Consider the following 21211-nt stretch of genomic DNA (forward strand, 5'->3'; position numbering starts at 1 on the left):
GATAAACTCTCTGCAAAGTTGGTTTAACACTAAATAAACTCTTGTCAAATAACTCCAGCAATGACCTCCATTTAAATCAGCAGTGTTAAAAATACACTTTGGGAGTTGACACCAAAATTTTAACACTCAAATTTTTGCTGTGAATGTATACAACAATCTTAGATTCTCAAAACACAAAATGTCTAACTTTTAACTGAAGATGAAATAAATCTCCAATGATGTAATAAGGTGTTATATAATCTGTAAAAATATTACAATATCGTCAGGATTTTTTATTACGGTATTGGTGAAATTGAGTTTTTATTACATTTTTTGAGTTAAGTGTAAATGTTATCACATTTTCAGGCAAGTATTATTTTCAGGAAATTATTACATTATAGCCAGTGTAAGTGGATCAATTGCCTATACGTCATTCAAAAAAAAAAAACATCAAATTAATCAAACACGACACCAGTTGCCTCATTGGTTCAATCTTTGCGGATTACCATGACCCAGATGACCGAGAAACTGCTCAAACTCAAGGAAATCATTTTTAGTGAGCACACTGCACAGTAGTTTTTGATTGATATTATGACACCAAGTTAAGAATGGGATGTAATTATTCTATAGGCTAATATTGAAATTGTGCTTTTAAAGGAATAATCAGCATGACTTTGTTTTTTTTTTATGACAGAACTGTCTTGATCTATGAAGGAACGGTGTAGGTGAGAAAATCTGTCCTGTGCTTTTTACCTCCCTCCATACCAACAGCAAAATGATGATGAAATAATGACCAACAAGAAGAAAAACACACTATTATCCATGACAGAGACAGATGTTTAATATTATGGCAAACAAACAGATGCAATTGCGTTTTAAATCACGTAGGCACTGCAATGTCAAAGAACTGATCACAAAAGTTGATCATAAAAGACACGCCTTAACCAGAGGTGGCAAATGCAGAACAGAAAGTAAAAACCCTGCCACAGTTTGGCTTCAGCCTAAGGCTGGGCAATATATCGGAAAAATATCGATATTGCAATATTAGCCCATGCAATATGCATATCAAAAATGCATTTAATAAGTTTCATATGGAATTGTATGCATTTATCTGGCCAACGTAAACTTCAATGTGCATCACCAGCCAATAGTTGAACATTATGTAGAGTAATTACAATTTAGAATACATTGAGCTTGCTTATTTTGCCACAAGAAAAAAAAAATCATTAAATAATCCATGTTATTTCTTCAGGTGCATGTTAAACATCGCCGTAACATCGATATCGCAATATTCAACAACTATATTGTATTTTCCCCCAATATTGTGCAGCCTTATTTCAGCCACAGGTGCTTCTACTCAACCGGCAGGGAAATGAGCCGATTTACTGGCCGCTTGAGTAAAAGCACCTTTCTGGACCTGGATTTGCCACATCCGGCCTTAACTAAAGTAAATGTACACTGAGGAGGGCTTAACAAAAATCATAAGATGGTAATCATTGATTTCAGTGTCACATTTCAAGCAGCGCCCAACTGTGTCCACGGATGTCCATTTGTGACGCTTTATTTACCATTCCACTTGTTTTACTGATCAATATAAAGACCAACAATAGAGCAGTACTTTTTGGGGTGACCAAGACTTTGCCCCCTGTTGTATCTAAAAGATGAATCCGTCTTCTCTACCAGCTGAGGGATGTGGCTTTTCTTTTTTTTTTTTGGTCATCACAGGAACTCCTATGTGTCTGTATCTATCCTGTGAGCTGCAATGAGGAACAAGCATAGACAGAAGTCAAAGATGGATGACACATCTGTGGATTTTCACAACTTTAAATGATTCACTGCACTAAAACGTACTCGTGGATTGTTGGACAGCATACAGCAGTAGCCTAAAAAATAAAACATTCCTTCCAAGCAGTTCAGTTCAGTTGCATTCATTACTGTTGGCTTTGGGTACCCTCATCCTTTATTGAAGAAAGGCCCAATTTTACATGGGGAAAAAAAAATCTCAAAAACACAGCACCAAACAAAAATGGCACACACAAAAAAAAAAAGTATACTGTATATCATTCGACTATTATACTGTGTGTCCCAAGTCACCATAGAGATCTTGTCTTTTTCAATTTCATTTCAGGTATTATTCAGAACAACATGAGACCATAAGCATTTCTTACAGCTTACAGTTTTTGTAAGGATATCATTACCATTGCCCATGGCTCGCCAATTTGTGAATGCAACAGCGTTGCAAAACGGCCAATTAACAAGAAGTGTTTCTGTCCGCGACTGCAGTTCAGCACCAGTTTGAGAAACTTAATGGCTATCACACTGCTCCAACAGGTAGTACAATTGACTGTATCCACCGCCAGTTTCTCGAAACAGGAACTGTTCTTGACGAAAACATCAAACTCTTAGAGCCAGGCCTTAGTGCAAAGCCAGGGAAAGTAACAAGGCCTGCACAGGTCTCAGGTTGGTAAGCATCATGATCTTTCAATTGAAGCTTTTAAACAAGCTCAAGTCAGTCCTGCTCACACGGGTAAAGGTGAGGTTTTACTGAATCGGGCGTTTTACTTCCTCCTTAGAAAACCGTAAGACTTAATCATTATATGCCTATAGGTAATAGGGATGTCACGATAAGGGCAATATCGTGATATCGCGATATTAAAACTGCCACAATATCGTCGTCGTCATGTTCATAATATTTAAAAGGAACACATTTGTTAAAAAAATTTGGTTGATTTCCATTTGTGCAGTTCTAGCACCCTCTAGTGGCTAGTTTATTAGTGCTATTTAATTTTCATTAGGGATGTTTTGGCCTTCTATGTTTCAAATCTATGCTAATTATCGATAAAGGGGAACCTAATTTGCTTGTGAAGCGATCAATGTGTGCTTGCTTTAGCAAGTAAGAGCCTCAATATTGTTATTAGAGATTGAGGTGGTTTATATGCATTGCTGTTTTGTACAAAAGCACAGTATTGTGCTTTTTTTTGTATGAGCTCTTTTTTACAATATTGTGGCCTTTTTTAAATATCGCCAACACCCCTACAATATCGTGATAATTATCATATCGTGACCTTCATATCGTGATAATATCGTATCATGATGTTTGGATATCGTTACATCCCTAATAGTTAACTGTTGGAACTTTAAAATACTGTGGTGAAATCCCTTTAAAAAAAAAAAAAAAAAAAAAAGTAATTCTTGCTACAAATTCCCCATATGGGAAAAGTGAACCAAATCGGAGATGACCGTCTCAAAAGGTCTTGTGTAGAACTCAACTGAAATGGACCGCTTGGTGGAAATGCAGCTTAACTGGGGACTCACATTGCTTTGGTATCCTGAGTGGTTCAGAGTCTCCTGACAGGACTTGATGCATGACGCCGCGGAACTGATACAGCACCTTTAGGCTCTTTTCCTCCCCCACACAGGGGTCATAGAAACCAGGGAGACCTGACTAAAATGCAGACGAGAAAAAGAAACCAGTAAGACATTGAAAAATAACTAAATACATAAATAACATTTAATGCCTAATTGACAGTACTATGTAAAGGTCTTAGATGCCTTTTAGATTTGTTATTTTACCAATTCTATAAAGGAGCACACATACAGATCAGTAAGTGGAGCACAGACCTACACCAAGGCTAACTGTTAAAGGTAAATTGAAAAGGAAGCTAATGCTACATTCATTCGCTGACAATGTCAGTGAACAAGTCAAGCCCCAACTTTTAAAGCCACACTGATTAAAAGTCAAAGTTTTGTGGAAATTGGCCTTGCATTTCTGCTTAAAAGTCATTGCATAGTCCTGTCGGTTTTGGAATGAATTTGGAAATTTGGTCTTGTACCTTTGCGGCCTCGGTTAGGATGAGTTTGGAATCTTTCACCAGACACTGCAGCGGCACGCTCACGTCAATCACCTTCGCCCTTTCGTGCTTTCGGCTGTTGTCCGTCACAAACTTGCCATACCAGGCATTAAGGATGATGAGCCCTGGTTTTGGGAGGCAGGCGTGGGTTAATGAGAGCGTAAATCAAATACAGCCGTATAATTTTACAAGTTTGACAGCAGCCGAGTGAATCCCACAGAACATTTTTCTTCTACGTGCTGGTGACAGTTTTAATCCATTTTGACAGAGTTTAACAACAGAACATCAGCTCATTGTTTAAAAATAAAAAGAAGAAAAACATTCTGAGGGCAAAGTCTGCTGGACCACTAATGACTATAAAATACAAACCTTTACAGTGACAGTTGCTGGAGTTCTACAGTGGGAAATTAAATAGCGTGCTTAAAGTATTTTACAAGTGTGCTTATCAAGGAATGTCTTAAAAGCACCAATTATTGCTAGTCAAAGGCATGGCACAGATTAAAACACCATTATTCCCCTTCTAAAAACATTCACCTTGTTTATGAGGCTATTCACAGTACCACAAAAAAAATTGCAGTGAAATTTTAATTTGTTTCAGCAGAAAAGAAACACTGCATCTTGCACATAAAATCTTCTGAACTAAAATGTTTGGAATTTTTTTGACTCTCAAGAGAACTGAAGCGTTTCCCAAGACGTTCAAGAAACATGACAACACGGATTAGCTCAGCTTTCAAATGTTACTAATCGTACCCATTCGAGACTCCTCCGCTTCGATAATCCGCCGCACTGACTCCTGCATGAGCAAGACCTTCAGAGATGAAAAAGGCACACGGGAACAAAATGTGAGATTAGATGGATCTCATGCATTAATGAAATCACTAAGACGCTCTCTCTCATTCCATCTCTGCATGGCCGTTACCGCAACCTTTAAACATTTCCTTTGCGTCTAACACAACACCAGCTACATCTCTAATGAAGCGCTCACCGCCGCCTCTGCCTCCTGTTTCTTTTTGGCTATGTTAGAGGCCGAGCTTTCACGCTGCTTCTCCAAGTCTCTGTTAAAAGATAGAGGGATCAGCTGTAATAATGCATGTGGTGCTTCCTCAAGCAACATTTCCTTGGTTATAAAATGAAGTGAGAATTTCTTACTGTTCCTTCTGGGCCCGCACGTACGGCCGGATAATGAGCTGCTGCATGGCGAGGTAGACAACCAGAGGTCCAACTGTGGCGTAAAATACAGCACTTGGCAGGAGTTGGTCAGTCAGATGAATAGGGAAGAAATACGTCTGGCTGGCTCTGTTTAGCCTGCAGAGAGAGTCACTTTTATTATTTCTAGCCAAGCCGATAAACTGTGTGATATTTCTTTTGATGACACAAGGGAGTCTATTCTTGGAATGTAACCTGGCCTGCCTAAAAAACAGATGTACAGCTATGGTTTTATGAATTGGGCGGTGTCTTCTGTTAGTGTACCTCAATAAGTGTACCAAATGTAAGAGGTGATGAGTAATGAAAACAAATATATTTTAATTGTGGAAAAAAAAAAAAAAACATACCACCATATTTGTTAACAGGCCTGTCAAATTTAAATGATTAAAAAAGTGCAAAGTAAAACAAGACTTCAACAATGTGAAAAATCAAATCATACCCCAAAAGTCAAGCCTATCACCCCCCTTCTGCCTTGTCTCAGTGACATGCACACACTCATGGCCAACAACGAGGCACCCTAAATAGGCCATCCAAGCCTGAAGCCTCGGTCCATACGATGCCAACTCAGACTTGTATTATATTATAGTGATAGACCGATATGGCTTTTTCAAGGCCGATACTGATACCGATTATTAGTAGTCAAGGAGAACGATAACCGATATTTCAAGCCAATATTTATTTGCTGTAGAAGAGAAAATATTAGTGTAAAAATTAAAAAGTACTTTTTCTTTTCAATTTTAAACGATATTGGCAGCTTTGTTTAAAAATTATATTTAAAAAAAATTGCAGGGAGTTTCAACATTTCTTTTTTTTTTTTTTTTTTTTTTTTTTTTTTTACTTTTTTTTTAATTCTTAAAAATAAAACATGTAGGGAATTCCCAGTGTCAGCATCCTTATTTATAAAGTGGAAATTGAAATAGATCCATAAATGAAAAGTTCCTGTATTTCACTGTGCAAAAAAATGAACGCAAACGTAGCAAATTTGGGGTTTTCATCAGGATTCATAAAAAGTTTCAAAAGATTTTTGCAGAAGGTGAACAAATTGTCAGAATGTGTTCAAAATACCCGCTTTATTGGCTTTCAGATTGGTCAAAAGGCCGATACCGATATTTGTCAAACTGCCAAATATCGGCACCGATAATCGGCCCGGCCGATAATCGGTCTATCCCTATTATATTATTACACTCGCTATTCTGCCTTTCTCTGCATGACATGCACACACTTACTGCTGACAATGAGGTACTCAAGCGGCCCAACCAGCTGATTATTCAAACACATATTTTTGAGGTACAGTGTTAATTTTTTTTTTTGGGGGGTGGGGAGACGGGGGGGCAAGTTACAGTTCTACTGTGCCATTCAGTGCGACATAGTTTTGTCTTCCAGCAATTACCTCCAAACATGAATAATGCATTTAGAAATATTCAGTGTTGGCAATAACGGCATGTAGAACAACGGCATTAGGTAACGCCTTCCAATTGTCTGTAAAAGTACTAATCTAATTATTCTCCCCATATTGGAAACTCCGTTATCGTAGGTGAAATGTGTTGCGTTACAATTTATTAGTTTCAAGTCTCGAAGTAAGCTTACATTATGTTCCAGTAAGTCCATTCATGACAATGTCTTTTGCACACAGTTAGAGGCACTGTTCTGCATCTCGTCACAATAAAGGTGTCTTGACAGCTGGAATGCGTAGTGACTTTTATTTTGGAGGCAACGCAGGAAACATGTCACAACGTGTCTTCCTTCACAATGAACATGATGTTAGCATTTTCGCAAATTCACATCCCTCGCCTGGAACTCATTCGGTGTTTAACAGCTTTGACAAGACTGACGTAGATCATTCCAAGACATCGCAACTCCAGAAGCACCATGACAGCGATAAAGATAAGTCACATAGCGACACACGCCTAATGTAATTAATAGCGCCAACAGTTGTATTCCTCTTAACCGTCTGTGCTACGACTGTTCACAAATTACATATAGGTGACGTGTGTGCCACAAATCACCATATATCCAGTATTTATTTTAATTTTATTATTATTATGATTACTGCAGTAAATGGAAGTGGTAGAACATACAGTATATAGTATCTGTCATTGTGGAGTGAGGCATTTGTGTGGCATAAATATTCACAAAAATAAATGAAAACGCCTTATATAGCCTGGACATAATTTGAATTCCTTGTATTATAATAATAATAATAATAATAATAATAAATAAATAAATTTAAAAAAATCCCAGTTATTTTATATAACATATAAACATATATATTTACATAACATTTTTTAAGTAGTAAAAATAGTTACTTTGCCTGGTAACGAGTTACTTTTATAATGAAGTAATTCAATTATTAGGTATTATGGTATATGTTTAGTAAATTTATGTATATATGTTTTTGGTAAATGTGAATATGTTAAGTGCACTTGTATATATATATATATATATATATATAAAACTTGGGTTATATATATCATTTATTATTTTATTATTATTTTTTAATAATTAGTAAATTAAAATTGTATTAATAATGAAATAAGTTTAAATATATTTAGTAAAAGGGGTAGGACTAGATAAGTTTTTAACTTCTTCCTACTCCCTTTTGAACATGTAAGTTATGATTAATTGAATGATTATGTTATTGGGATTTTCTTCTATTTTGATTGTTGTTGTTTTTTGTTTTATCTCTGCTGTTCATCTGTTTATATGTTCAAAAAATAATAAAAGGAAAAAAAAAAATAAAAAATTACTAACTCAGTTACCTTTGTTAGCAAGTAATAAGTAACTATAACTAAATACTTTTTCAAAGTAACGTTCCCAACACTGGAAATATGTCTCTGAATTTACAATACAAAGCCTTTAAATTTTGAAAACAACGACCTGTAGATTGCGAACAAACCAGTCGCTTGTCACAAATGTCAGTAAACTGTCTTGAACGAATGAAAAATAAAAGCGGCACTTACTTGACCTTGAGCGAGACACCCTGAGGCACTCCGACACTGACCGTGGCCCCTAAAACGCTGTGTCGACTGATTTTCCTCTCAGCACCGTACTCCAGCATAGTCCCAAAGAAACCAGACCTGCAACACACACAAACACCAACAACCACCTCTGCAAAACATTCACAATCTACAGCTGATTAACAATAATAAGGCGATATATTCTGACAACAAACTTTATTGAGCCCTTAATCTTCGTCTGGTCTTCATCCTGGAACTTGTACTGGTAGCTCATCATCATAAAAGTGTGTGGAATGCCGAGCTGCAAAGAGTAAGCGAACGTGGTGGCTCATTGCTGACAGTCGACTGTCGATTGAATGGTGGCACACAAAGAAGTGCTGGCAGCAGACCTGCACTGCCAAGGTAAAATGGCTGCTCTTCGTGTCCCTGACTATGCTGGTGTTCATTGAAGAGTGAATCCCCCATCGCCACTGCAGGTAACCCATTGTGTTCTTGTCGAGGTGACGAGCCAGCACCGTGGTGATGCCAGGACGCACACCTCGTGATGAGAACTGGAGTCCGCACTGCGCTGTCACAAAGCTGAGGCGGAACAGACAAAAAAAAATATACTTACATAGCTGTCCATCTGAGTCATTCATGGAACATTCTTTTCTAAAACCTTACAAACGTGGCGTCAAATTTCGGAATATCTTCATTCCAAACAGGGGTCCGTGTGTGTCCCCGGCGCCGAGCTCTATCTGTGTGCACAAAGAACACGTGACATTGTGTCAATGTGACATGTATTGTAATAAACTGAAATCTGAAATGGGCGAACACTTCTGATATAGACTGTCGCGCCGAAAAAAAATATATAGTTTGGCGGCTCTACACCACCAAGCAATTGAGCACCGCAACAGAAAAACTCAACTCAACTTTATTTGTAAAGCGCTTTAAGAACAGGCATTGCTGTATACAAAGTGCTGTACATAAACATAAATATCAGTTGTGCAGTAAAGAATAAGGTAACAAAACAAAAACAAAGCAAACATTTTGAAGTGCGAATACAAGTTTTTGTTTTTTTACAAGTAAATAAATTTCACATCAGTAAATTAATAAGTAGGCGAGTGAATAAATAAATAAATAAATAAATGCATAAATAAGTAGACTAAATATTGCTTTAAGTGCGAGGATAAGAAAGCAGACCTTGTTTCTCTTTCGCTCTCAGATATTGTATAATCACTTTGTTGTGAGACAAAGCAAGATGCATTTGGGGAGGCATAGTTGCCTGCCACAGGTTGATAAGTGCCAGTCAGATTGATAAATATTGGGACATGAACACAATTCTCACTTTTTCTATGTATGGCCTTGCTCGTGGAGAAATATGCAGTCACTTGTAGCCATCAGCATCAGGTTGTATTGTATCTCTTGTTATTTTCAAAGTGTGCGTTAGCATTTAGCCCTTCTTGACACTCCGTGTTAGAGAACAATTGTGCATACTCTAATTTGACTAGCCGGACTTGTGCATTCAAAAGTTTAGTGTCACCTGTAAAGTTTACATCCTGAAATTTACCCCCGAAGCCGAATCCTTACATGACTGTGAGTCGTGTACAAGTGTCTAAGCAACATACCTCCCCCCAGCCTTGAGCTGAGGTGACTCTCCTCAAGGCCAAGTTAATAGTCCCGCCTCCATTTCCATTATGTGTAGACAAGGAACCAGACAAGATGGCTGTGTCATTTGTGGTAAGCGGGGCCTGTAGAAGAACGCACATACAAAGTTGATAACGTCTGCTACACACCCTTAAATAATAGATCATTCACATGCAATTTGGCGTAAAGTGTCACCTCTATGGATTGTGATATGTGCATCTTGTTGATTTCCACCTGTGGGATGCCACCTCCAACCATGTCCTCATAGTCTTCCTCATAACGATCAAAGAGGTCCGTGGCATCAATGCCCACACTAATTGTTCCCTTTGAGTAGAAAGCAGTGAGAAAAATAGTACAAGTAGTAAATAGAAAGATATGTAGGAATTTTATTTGATTGCTTGAAAGGGACTTGTGTCATTCTAAACCAATCAAGTTAAAGAACAAGCTTTTGCAAAGACGCATCAAGTGATTCAAGATAAGGCCAGTTGTTGACTAGTGAACGTACCTTAGGGTTGGTCCTTTGCTGAAGTCTCCTCTCCTCTCGCTCCTTTTGAAGACGCTCATACTCCTCCCGAATCTCTGCAGGAGTTCTTTTCCTCTCCACCACCTGGAGGAAAAACAGACTGTACAATTTAGGCGCAGCACACAAACGAGGTTTTTTAAAATCTTAAAAGATTTTCTGTGACAGATCCCACACATGAAAATGAAAAAAAGTCTTAACAGTTGTATTATAATTTTGGCCATATTGTGTGCAAGGGTGTGCTCCAATAATCTCAAAGGTTAAGATTCTGCTCCACCAGCAAAACAGCGAAAAAACGACATCCGGAGCAAAAATCTCACTTCACGTACCTCCCATCCGTCAACATCAAGTCCACGCTTGCCATAGATATCATAGATAGCTCGTGCCTGTGGATCACTGAGCACTAGAAAAACACAACAAAGTATCCATGAATGTTGGTGTCGCTAGATGTTTTTAAGATGTCAGCATGTAGCGTGTTACCTTCATAAGCTTCATGAACGAGGTTAAAAAGCTGCTCGGCTTGTCGCTTTAGTTCTGGATCACGATGTTTGTCTGGGTGGTATAACATGCATAATCGCCTGTACGCTGCCTTCAGCTGGTCCTGTGTTGCCTGAAGCATGAGAATGAAGATGTAGATATCAATAAAAAAAAAAATATGAGGTATGGGTGGGGAAGCTCATCAGTTATCTGTACAATATATACCGTAGTTAGTAAATGTTAAATTACTGAGTTTGACATGCCACCCACCCATCTATTTTCTATACTACAATGTCATGAGGGTCCTGGGTGAACTGGAGCCTATCCCAGCAGGACAACCTGGACTAGCCGCGAGTCAATCACATTTCATTTCATTTTTCCAAACATCTGCTAAGATAATTTAGGCATTGTGAATACCCTCATTGACACTGAATTTCAAAGTTGCTTCCATGAAATGCAGCAAACTCAAAGCTGTAATTCATTAAACAGATATGACTGTCAGGAAACATGCAGCAGAGTCCGAGTAAAATTTCAACATACCATTATCTTACTATGTATGTGCATACTTGACACAGGGGGGGGGGGGGGGGGGGGGCAATAAATAAATGAATAAATAAATAAATGAAAAATGAATAAATAAATAGATAAATAAATAAACAATTTGATCCCAGTGCAGCAAAGACGAGATGAAAACAAAACCATTCCTAAACCTTTTTTATGTTGACACGTGTAATGTGCATAACCAGCAACAGTAAGAGCCAGATGCCCTTGCCAGTTTTAGCAGCACTCCTGTCACTGTGAGCAAAGGAGGACTCAGTATAAATGGTGACACGAGTGATGCTTTTCATCATCAATATGTGAGAATTAAAGCTGTCAAATTGACAAACTATTTTATATTAAATGTTGAATTGCAATCAAAAACATTAAGATGGGTCACTTGTTAAACAGCAACTCACAAGAACCATTTAAAGGATTTTATTAAGATAATGAATATGGAGTATTATCTCAAATTCACACTTTCTAATTGACGATTAACATTAATATTCAAAATATTTGCAGTACACGGGCGTGCGTGTCCATTGGGCTCCCAAATACGCCCCTGCATATGCATATCCACATGGCACACTGTATTAAAAACAGAGTCAAATGAAGACACCGGTGAGCACTCGATCCTCTGACATCAAGGTCTAATCTAATCTTATCAACTGTAAGTAAATCCAGGTGTAGTCAACCCTGATAGCATTAGCAAAGTAGCCCTGCCTGTGCACGGTGCAATCAATATGTCAACTAAAACTCTCAGTCTGTTATGACGGCCCGTAAAAACGAGGTAGCGTGCACTAGTCCAATAAGTTTCGCTGACCGGTTGATTCTTGAAGTAAAATTGTCAGCCATCAACTTGTTTCGCGTCCCGGAAAAAGTTTCCAGGCAGAGACAGAAATCAATGTCGAGGGTCACAAGTTAGCCGTTTGGCTAACGTGAAACATCATGACACGCGTAACCGTAAACGAACATCAAAAGATGGCGAACTGAACGACTGGAGGATGCTTGCACATGTCAGTACTTAAGAAGAAAAATGCATAATATACCTCTCGCCGGACATTTAATAGGGAATAGTAATCATCACTGGAGATCTCATCATCGTCTAAGGAAGACGCCATGTTTACTCCCGGTCATTTCTTGTTCGGCATGTCTCAGAGTTACACTTTGGCTGTCGCACTCTGGCGCCATCTTGTGTGGCGGAAGTGCAACAAAACAAAATGTTTCACGTGCATATGTGGCTGTAAATTGTCTAGTTTTACACTTGAAATTTACACAATTTATATTTTTTCTTAAAACAATTATTTTTTTTCGAGATGTTGTTGTTTTAATACACATTGACTGGCCAATAAGTACATTTTTTTCACATTGTAACATTGCAGCTGCCTACAATGATAGTTTCAAACAAGTGTTCTTTTTTCATTGTAGTGTAAATGTAACTGTGTGCTTAATTTTACTAAATAAATGAGACATTTGGAAATATTCGATGCAACTAAAATTTGCATTATTGAAATAGTTTCATAATCGTAACCTAACAATAAGGTATTACCCAGAAACAAATGGTTGCAAAGAAAATAAATACATATGAATACTTTAGGACACCCCCGCGTTTCCAAACACTTTCTTTTCAATGTCAGAGGCCTTTTTTTTTTAAAACTGTGCAAGGCCAGCAGGCAGCAGAGGAGCTGTCCTTTCAGCACCACCTCGTCCCGCATTTCAGCACCGATGGCCCACATCCTGTTAATGTAGGATGAAGGCTATCCTTAAGTGCAGTATTTGACAAGAGTGCCAACAGCAACGTGTATCAAGCTCAATGATCTGTAATTAGATCGCTTGTAGTTATTAACGCGGCCACACTATTGTCAAGCCTAGCTGCGCCACAGTAATAGAAAGAGAGAACCTTAAAGGCACACTGGATGGTACAAAGGTGCGTCTTTGCTCCTAAATCCCACCAACACAACAGCTGAATTGGCATCGTTCAGTGAATCACACAATGGTAATAATGATACTGGCATACCCTGTACAATAAACGTCTTATTTACACAGTGATAACGCAACATTGGAGGACATGGGGTCTGCCGTGCTGAAAGAGAATTTGACAGGATTGAGGGGATCAGACCGTATAGTGTGACGAAGATGACTGATGTGGGATCAACTGGCCGGTGATAGACTGGTGGTCAGTCCAGCGTAGAGATGATTGGAATAAATGATTGATTGTTAAATATTCTGTCTGTCTGTATAGTGGAATTGATTGTTGGGGAATCCATTCAGTGTCAAAGGAACTAACGTCAAAACAAAGTGCAGTGTATCACTACAACCAGCAGAGGTGCTGTTGAGTCAATCTCAATGGGCCTCGACGATTTAGCGGTCGGAATTAACCATACAGTATTTGCCCCATATAATAGGGTCCAAACCGGCCCGATAATCTTAAATATTAAGCATGTTCAATGTTAAAGTGATACTTCGCTTATTTAGCCATTTTTGCCAGTCAAACATTAGTATTTTGACTATAATAAATGTGATATTTTCTTTATTTTTCATGTACAATTAGTACCTTTAAAAACACATTTTGCAACTTGCTGTCGACTGCAAATGACATCACAAGGTCTCAGGTAACCAATCACAGCTCAGCTTGTGAATGTCACATGACCAAACCTAGAAATCAGGTGAGCTGTGATTGGTTACCTGAGCCCTTGTGATGTCATTTTCAGTCGACAGCAAGTTGCAAAATGTGTTTTTAAAGGTACTAATTGTACGTGAAAAATAATGTAAGTATCAAAATAATTATAGACAAAATATTAACTTTTTATTGCTATAATGGGCTAAATAAGGGAAGTACCCCTTTAAGGACCCAAAAAAACTGACAAGCAAGCTGTCATTATACTAGGATCATAATATAATAATTTTTAGCTCGGGATTTTCCTATAAAAAAAAAAAAAAAAAATAGTCCCAAGACCACCATCAATCATTCTATCCTTTCTTGTGTCCTCTTCCATGTCACACCTTGTCTTTCCCGGTTGTTGCCACCTTTCTTCGTTTTTATTAGATCACATTTGATCATATAATAGTTTCCTGTTTTTCTGTCTGGATTCTAGTTTGCTTTTGGAACATAATCTTTATTCTTATTATGTATTATTACAATCAAGACTATTACATGTCTCATTTTAATCTTCATGTGTGAGGTCTGTAACTGATGAACAATCACTTAAGATAACAAATAAATAAATAAATAAATAAATAAATAAATAAATAAATAAATAAGTTGTGTACCAGGCCTAAGAACGCCACTATGGGCAGCATTGCAAAACTGGCATTGAAACAGGAGATCAGAATATTCAGAGCTCCTCCTGTCTGTTAAAATAATTCAATTAATGAGCATTAATTTTCCCCACAATCAAATCAAGGAAACTGAGTTAGGGTGTAGTCCATGTTTTGCCTTATGTCAGCTGGGCTCTAGTCCAGCCCCTGCTGTGACCCTGAACAGGAGGCTGGATAGAAAATGGATTTCGAGATGGAATTGTGGGACAAGTGGGATTCACCCAATAGAAAAATTCAAACACAGAAAACTCGATAAAGCCAAAGAGCAAATCTTTTCAAAACCAAACATTCACAACCCAATGAGTTCAATCCATTTACCTTCAGTTGCCTCTTCTCCTGTCTGGTCATGGAGTGAGGGGGTGCGTCAGTTGGCTGACGGGCACGGTACAAGACAAAAAAAAAAAAATGTTAAGAAAGGAGTCATGTATTTATTAAAAAATGACATTAACCAACTCCTCTGTAGCACAGGCTTGATTCCAATGACATTATCCATTCACACATAAGATTAATAAGATTTATCCATTCCAACCCCAGATCCAAGTCATCTTAGCAAGTGGCTGATGTGGACACCTTGCGAGAAATGGACGCCATTGCCTCTTGGCCGTCACACCCGGGTGCAGATGAGAATAGTAAGTACAGTATTCCTATTCGCCGACCCAGGAGCCTACTGCCAAGTCGCCGGACCCTCGACCACACCCAGCTCAACCAGCCACAACTGACGGGATTTGGCCAAAAGGGGCTCATTTAAAAGTGGAGTTTGCTGTTTTTCACCTCACTTCACTAATCCCGCCCCCGAGTTTGACTAAAGCTACTTGCCTCACTACATGCAACAAACAAGTGCGATTCTTATTCATGGTCCTTGATAATGGAATGCAATTATGAAAGTGCATAGTTGTGCTAAATTGTCACAGAGGATACTGTCCAGAATCAACAAAATAATGACCAATACGAACGTAGCATTAGCACTCCAAACAAGCAGCCATTAGCAATGGCTGCTACAGTACATAGATAGCTAACTTGTTTTTGACAATTCAGAGTTTACACAACAAATCAAAATGGCGGTCTTGGTGAAATGACCCCCTTCGTCCATTGAAAAGCATTGCACTCTAGATTGTTGTAATTTGAGAAAGTGCAATTGAGCATTTCATGTTGTGATTGTTAGTGAACTAAAGCAACATTTGTCCATGTTTTTTTCCTGTATACCCTGTACTTGGGTGTTTTCTCTGGGTACTCCAACTTCTGCCCACATTCCAAAAACATGCATCATTGAAGACTAAATTGTCCATGAATGTGGGGAGGGTGCAGCTCACCTGCGACTCTAATTTAAGATAAGCACGATAGAGAATGGGATGGATGGAAATCTTCACCAAGAAATTGGAAAAACCTCTGAACTGTTATTGATTATCCATTGCTGGACAACATTTATTTGATTAGGGATGAGGCTTAGGTGTCTGAACAGGAAATAACATTCAGTCATTGTTTTGCTTTTGTAAGACACACACACACACACATAGAGTAGGTGAGGAGGGGGAGACGTGTATGTGTGTGTTGTCAGTCACCGCCTGGCAGCCAATAGTAAGTTGGCCTGGTTCGGACCCACTCGCCGCCCGCTCCTCCACTCCCTCCGCGTGCTGTCCTCGCCGTGCACGCGCGTGGTACCCACGGTCGTGAGGAGGAGGAGGATGTTGCGCGTGAAGGGGAAATGGCTGCCGAAAACAAGCCGGAAGGTAAGAGAAATATAATAGGATTAATTCACTTGCAACGTGTATGTATGTGTGTGTGTGCGTGTTTTTGTTTTTTTGTTTCCCCCCCCGTCGGCGAACAGTTTGAAGTGGCGAGGAGGCGACGCGCGCGAGTGGAGTCATTTTGTCTAAAAAATAAAGAAAGAAAGAAATACAAAACAAAAACCCAAACAAACAAACAAAAACACGTCTCCTATGTCATCGCGAGCGGGCGGCTGAAACGTGGAGACACACGCTGGCTAATATTAGCCTGCTTTTCTAGTTAGCTCCCGGTCCCACCACGGAGCTCCAAAGCGGCTCCACGGGAGCGAAGGACTCGTACGGGAAGTGGCGTGTTTACCGTGGACGTCGTCTCGGAGCTAAGTTAATGACAGCTTGTCAAGCGGCGTCAAGCAACTTCTCCTCCTATTCAACCCCCTCCACCTCGCCGCTGCCTCGTGTCACTCGCTATTGTTTTGAGGGGAAACCACGAGGACAAACATGTCTCGATCCAAACGTGCGGTCTTGTTTTATTATTTACTCTGCGCATGTCGGACTGACATCCAGCTAGCACTGTGTCAAACAGTCCAGGCGATCACACGGTTTCCGGTGTTTTCCTGATGCCAGTTTGACTCCAAGTACTTGGCCTATATTTGGGAGGGTTCTACCATGGAGCGAGGCTGAATGCCATCACACCGGACGGAGGAAACGGTGAGGATGTCGAGGCTTGCAGCAGCTTGCCGGCCCATTCCAACGCACATAGGGCAAAGTGATGTCTTCACCCCACTCATTTGATTTCATACGGCTCACTAACTTGAAATGAAAGCCATTAGGCAGGTGGGAAAAGCTGTATAAATGAGGAGTTTGGCAGCGGCGATTCCCTCGTATTGAACATGATTGAGAAGCTCCCCTGATTATTTGAGTCACCTCAAGTATGACTCTTGTAAACCCGACATGCATATTTTTTAGGCTGAAATATTTCCATGACTAAAATGTCTAATCATAAGTCATTGCACATGTAAGAAAAAAAAAATCTCTGTAATCTCTGTACTTTTCCAGCCTTTTACGCAAACTTTGGAGTCAGCAACTCCAATCGCTTTTGCTTTTAGAGTTATCGTTTTGTGCTTAGAATTTCCTCCATGTGAGGAATTCAGCTAGCTGATGCACAGAGTCCCACCAGGGGGTGATGTTGAGCTACAGAAGCTCACTCACAATGTGAAGCGTTTGTCTGTGGCAAAAAAATGAAGACGTCTGCTTGTATACTAGAACAGTACAGTAATGACTTCCATCCTCACCTATTCATCCAGACATCTGAAACCTAACGAACAGGGTCTGGTTGTGCTTTGCACAACCTCACAACCTTCACTTGGGAGTCCCACTGCTGAGCACGGGAAGTTATTTTGAGTGTCCCTGCGAGGTGGGCCAGTGGGAAAAAGAAAGGAAGACCAGCTCCATGCAAATGTGTTCAGCTTTGAGAGACACACTGCATCCACTTTTAAAACATCACAATGTGCTGTCGGGTGCCTTTTTGACCTTGGGGGTTTGCAGGTAGTGCTGATCCCTCTAAGTAGTTTGACATCCCAGACGACGACGGCCCCTAACCACCGAGGGCTGCGTGTTGTGTTAAATCCAGGGGGCCATGACCCAGTCTTACTCAGTACGGTACTGTTTACACCCTGAGGTTTGCACTCCAGCTAACTCTTTTGTCAGGGCCCTTGGCAGTCATGTTGTTGTTGTTTTTTTTTATTTTAGCACCCATAAAAAGCAACATACGGCCATTACTGAGCTCAAAGCCTGGGGGACACTGAAAACACTGGTATGTCTTTCAGCCTATATGAAAACGAAACAAAGCGCTCGAAATGTCAGAACTGTGACCTTAAATGACGAATCGTGCTTTTAAGTTCAAGGTCAAATAACCTTCAGTCTCAACTTTGCTATAGGGCGTGTTATCTTTATTGAATTGTTAACTTGAATTGTTTACTCATTTACTGCCAGCTGTTTTCAAAGCAAATTATATTTCAGCCATTTTAGATCATTTTGACAGATTTTTCAAGGCAAAAAAAATAGTGTTTTCTGTGACTATATAACTACAGACTAGACTCTTTTTGTCACTAGATTTTTTTTGTTTCAAGCAGTTTCTGTTATTTTGTAATTAGCAGTAGAACGGGTTGGTTGGTCTTATCAAAAACATTATGGAAATAAACATGTCAAGCAGAAAAGTGACTTTGACGCTAATATTATTATTTGCTTTGTTACACTATAAACAACCCCAAAAAAAACAAGACTGAAAAATGGCCTTTAATGGCAAGAAAACAATTTATTTAGGGATGTTCAAGTACAGTGAGTGACGATGACTCACCGCATAGCGTGAGTTGAAAGTCACTGGCTTCACTCCATCTTTTCTCATGATCGCGACATACGCTTTCTACTACCTACTGTGACACATACTCTTCGTATATTCGTAAACCATACTTATATGATCTCTGTTTGAGTGTGAGGTGCCTAAACTTGTCCAAATTCTAACGTCAACAGCAGTGAATGACTTAAGTGAGTGACTGAGAATGTTCTGCACTAATTCTAGTCAAATATGTTTTCGAAAAAGGGGGCTACATTTCTTTCTCGATGGTTTATTGTTATTGTATTGTATGTTATTGCCATATGCTCTGATTTGTGTCTATTTGTATGGGGGAATTTCGTCCACCATCAGAGGCAACAAAAAGTGATTGTTTTCCCCCTTTTTCTCTACTTTTGTCTTTGAAGGACTGAAGAAAGTTCGTAATCCGGATCGAATGTACAGATCAACCGTGTGTTATGCTGGCCACGGTCCACCTAAGAGTATCAATGATGACACAGAGACCAACAGTAAGAGTCAGTTATTAATACTGCATTGCCGCTCCGAGAGGCCACGCGCTGGCCAATCTATTATTCATTCATCGATTCATTTATTTACTCCTCGATTCCATCTCCGCCCCATCCCACAGCCTCCCTTCCTTGTTGTGTTCTCCAACATAACAGCTCCTCCAACCGCTCTGCTGATTGAAGTTTCAGCTTTGCGGGATCACACTGTCAATAGTTGAAGTGTTGTCGTTAACTAAGAGGGATTGTTCCATGCCGAGGCCGAAGGATCAGGACCTGAGTGGACCTGCTAAGAGAGAGAGAGAGACAGTTCATGCTGCGAGCAATCACGTTAAGCTTTTGCTGTTTTTCTGCTTCTGACATCAAATCACGCCTTAACATCCTGTTGTATCGTATTTCCCCCCCCAAACGGACACACGTGCTCTTTGTAGAAGCGGCACGAGCAACAAAGACAACGTCACAGTTTTTATTTTTTTTTCCAGTGGGAATGATTTCAGCGCTGTCACGCGTCTGAGCAGGAGCGCTGAGAGCCAAGCAAATCAGTTGGAAATGTAGGCCAAAGCCTCGCCTTTTATTTGCGGGGGATTTTCCCTTCATTCGTCTATAGAAAAAAGAAAAAAAAAATCAGATTGTTCCTCTGAAGAAAGCACCCCCTTTCGTTGTTAATGAATACACCAGTCTCTTCACTGTGGCTGTTGATCTAGACTAGAGACCGGCTAATTAAGTGTGTGCTCGTGTATTGTCATTTCTAAATAGGGAGTCTGAAATCAGTAGCAACCCCTTGTTAGACTCCTCGCTCGATATGTGTCACTGCTGCGCTGCATGTTTTTTTTTGACTGCTTCAAAAGAACTGTTTTGAAAGATTTAAAGGCCAGACAGTGCTTTTGCAGATCTCTGAAACATAGATGCAGATTGCTGTTGCACTTTTGCCCTCTCTCTCTCTCTCTCTCTCTCTCACACTCTCTCACACACACACACCCACGCGTACGCACACACGTGACTGTGGCAACAGACAATAGCCCTCTTGCTATTTTCCCCGCTTCTTCTGTTATTGTGGGCTGTTACAGTACGCAGCTTTAATGCTTTCAGCCTGGAGGTTGCTTCTGGCCGGACACTATGGCAGGCAGATATGCCATTGATCTGAGTAATCGTCTGAGTAATTGTGGGAGCAGTTATGATACAGAACAGCCCTTTGTTTGTGTGCATGTGTTAGCAGCGGGGAGAGAGTGAATGAGAGCGAGAGGTGTTACATTAGAGAGAAAGAAGGAGAGAGAGAGAGAGAGAGACCTCACCTCTGCTCTCCTTGAGATGGGATTTTTATGGATGGGTGAGCTTGGTGAGGGCCGAGAACACATAAAGAGTCATTTTCAGTTTGTTGCAGGCAGTTAACCGTGTGTGCATGTTTGTTGAACTTCTAGTAATAGGCTTTTTTTTTTCAGCTGTTTGACTTTTGACACTCTTCCCTTATTATGCCGTGTTCCGCTACACTACAATAACCACTTAGAGCCACGTTAACACTGTAGCCAGTCAACACCGCCGAAGTATACATGTGCGCAGATGGGAAAAAAAAATAACGTAGACAATGCATGTTGTAAGACTCATTGAAATTACTTCCCACTGAGAGTTTTTTTTTGGTTCCAATTCGTGAGCAGCAGGTCAAACACTCGTGCTAGACGCTGGCAAGGCGAGAGGCAGTGCAACACTCGTCCTGCTAGACTTCGCCTTTGCTTGTGGGCGGTTTGTAATTTCACTGTATGTAAGAGTGTTGTCGAACAGGCTATAGGCCAAATGATAAAAATAATTGGTTCCCCACTTCCACACCAACACTATTTCAAGTTTTCACACCCCTATCCATCTCGTCATCAAGAGCCATGAGGCAAGCGGGGCCCTAAACGGCGGCCCAGTCAAAATGGACTTCATTTGAAGTAGCTGGCCAAGTGCCACCCGTCTTCCTTGTTGCTCGGACATAAAATGGATCATATACCGCAGATAGTAAAGGTCTGTGCAAAGGAGATTTTTGATAAATTTGATGAAGCTTCAAGCCTCTTGGATCAGCAATTTGTGGAGATGTGCGCTGTGAATGAAATTACATTCTTAAGATGTTCAACTGTGTGAGGAAAGCTAAGATGAGCGCGCACACGGATATTGTCAAGATTGGTTGAT

The 21211-nt window shown here is 39.9% G+C and overlaps 2 protein-coding genes across 6 annotated transcripts in view; one reads left to right on the top strand and one right to left on the bottom strand.

The window, feature by feature from the left end:
* Window positions 1-795: 795 nt before the first annotated feature.
* dnajc11a (DnaJ (Hsp40) homolog, subfamily C, member 11a) lies at window positions 796-12349 on the bottom strand. Its single transcript, XM_077512902.1, has 16 exons — window positions 12203-12349; window positions 10620-10749; window positions 10469-10542; window positions 10125-10226; window positions 9815-9943; window positions 9601-9723; window positions 8657-8730; window positions 8383-8572; window positions 8209-8294; window positions 7997-8113; window positions 4980-5135; window positions 4816-4885; window positions 4581-4638; window positions 3813-3955; window positions 3295-3424; window positions 796-1736 (listed from the first exon to the last, which is right to left on the bottom strand). Exons 1-16 carry the CDS (start codon window positions 12272-12274, stop codon window positions 1711-1713), a joined length of 1680 nt encoding a protein of 559 aa, XP_077369028.1. The 5' UTR covers window positions 12275-12349; the 3' UTR covers window positions 796-1710.
* A 3669-nt stretch (window positions 12350-16018) lies between these two features.
* camta1a (calmodulin binding transcription activator 1a) overlaps window positions 16019-21211 on the top strand; it is a 374375-nt gene continuing 369182 nt past the window's right edge. For 2 of the 5 annotated variants that reach the window (XM_077512905.1, XM_077512906.1), the window contains exons 1-2: window positions 16019-16198; window positions 18953-19054. In XM_077512905.1, coding sequence (XP_077369031.1) covers window positions 16174-16198; window positions 18953-19054 — 127 coding nt within the window. In that variant the 5' untranslated portion in view covers window positions 16019-16173. The remainder of the gene's footprint in view (window positions 16199-18952; window positions 19055-21211) is intronic. The other 3 variants (XM_077512903.1, XM_077512907.1, XM_077512904.1) reach the window with 2 other exon arrangements.

This window comes from Festucalex cinctus, chromosome 2 (assembly GCF_051991245.1).
Source record: "Festucalex cinctus isolate MCC-2025b chromosome 2, RoL_Fcin_1.0, whole genome shotgun sequence".
Classification (NCBI taxonomy): Eukaryota; Metazoa; Chordata; class Actinopteri; order Syngnathiformes; family Syngnathidae; genus Festucalex; species Festucalex cinctus.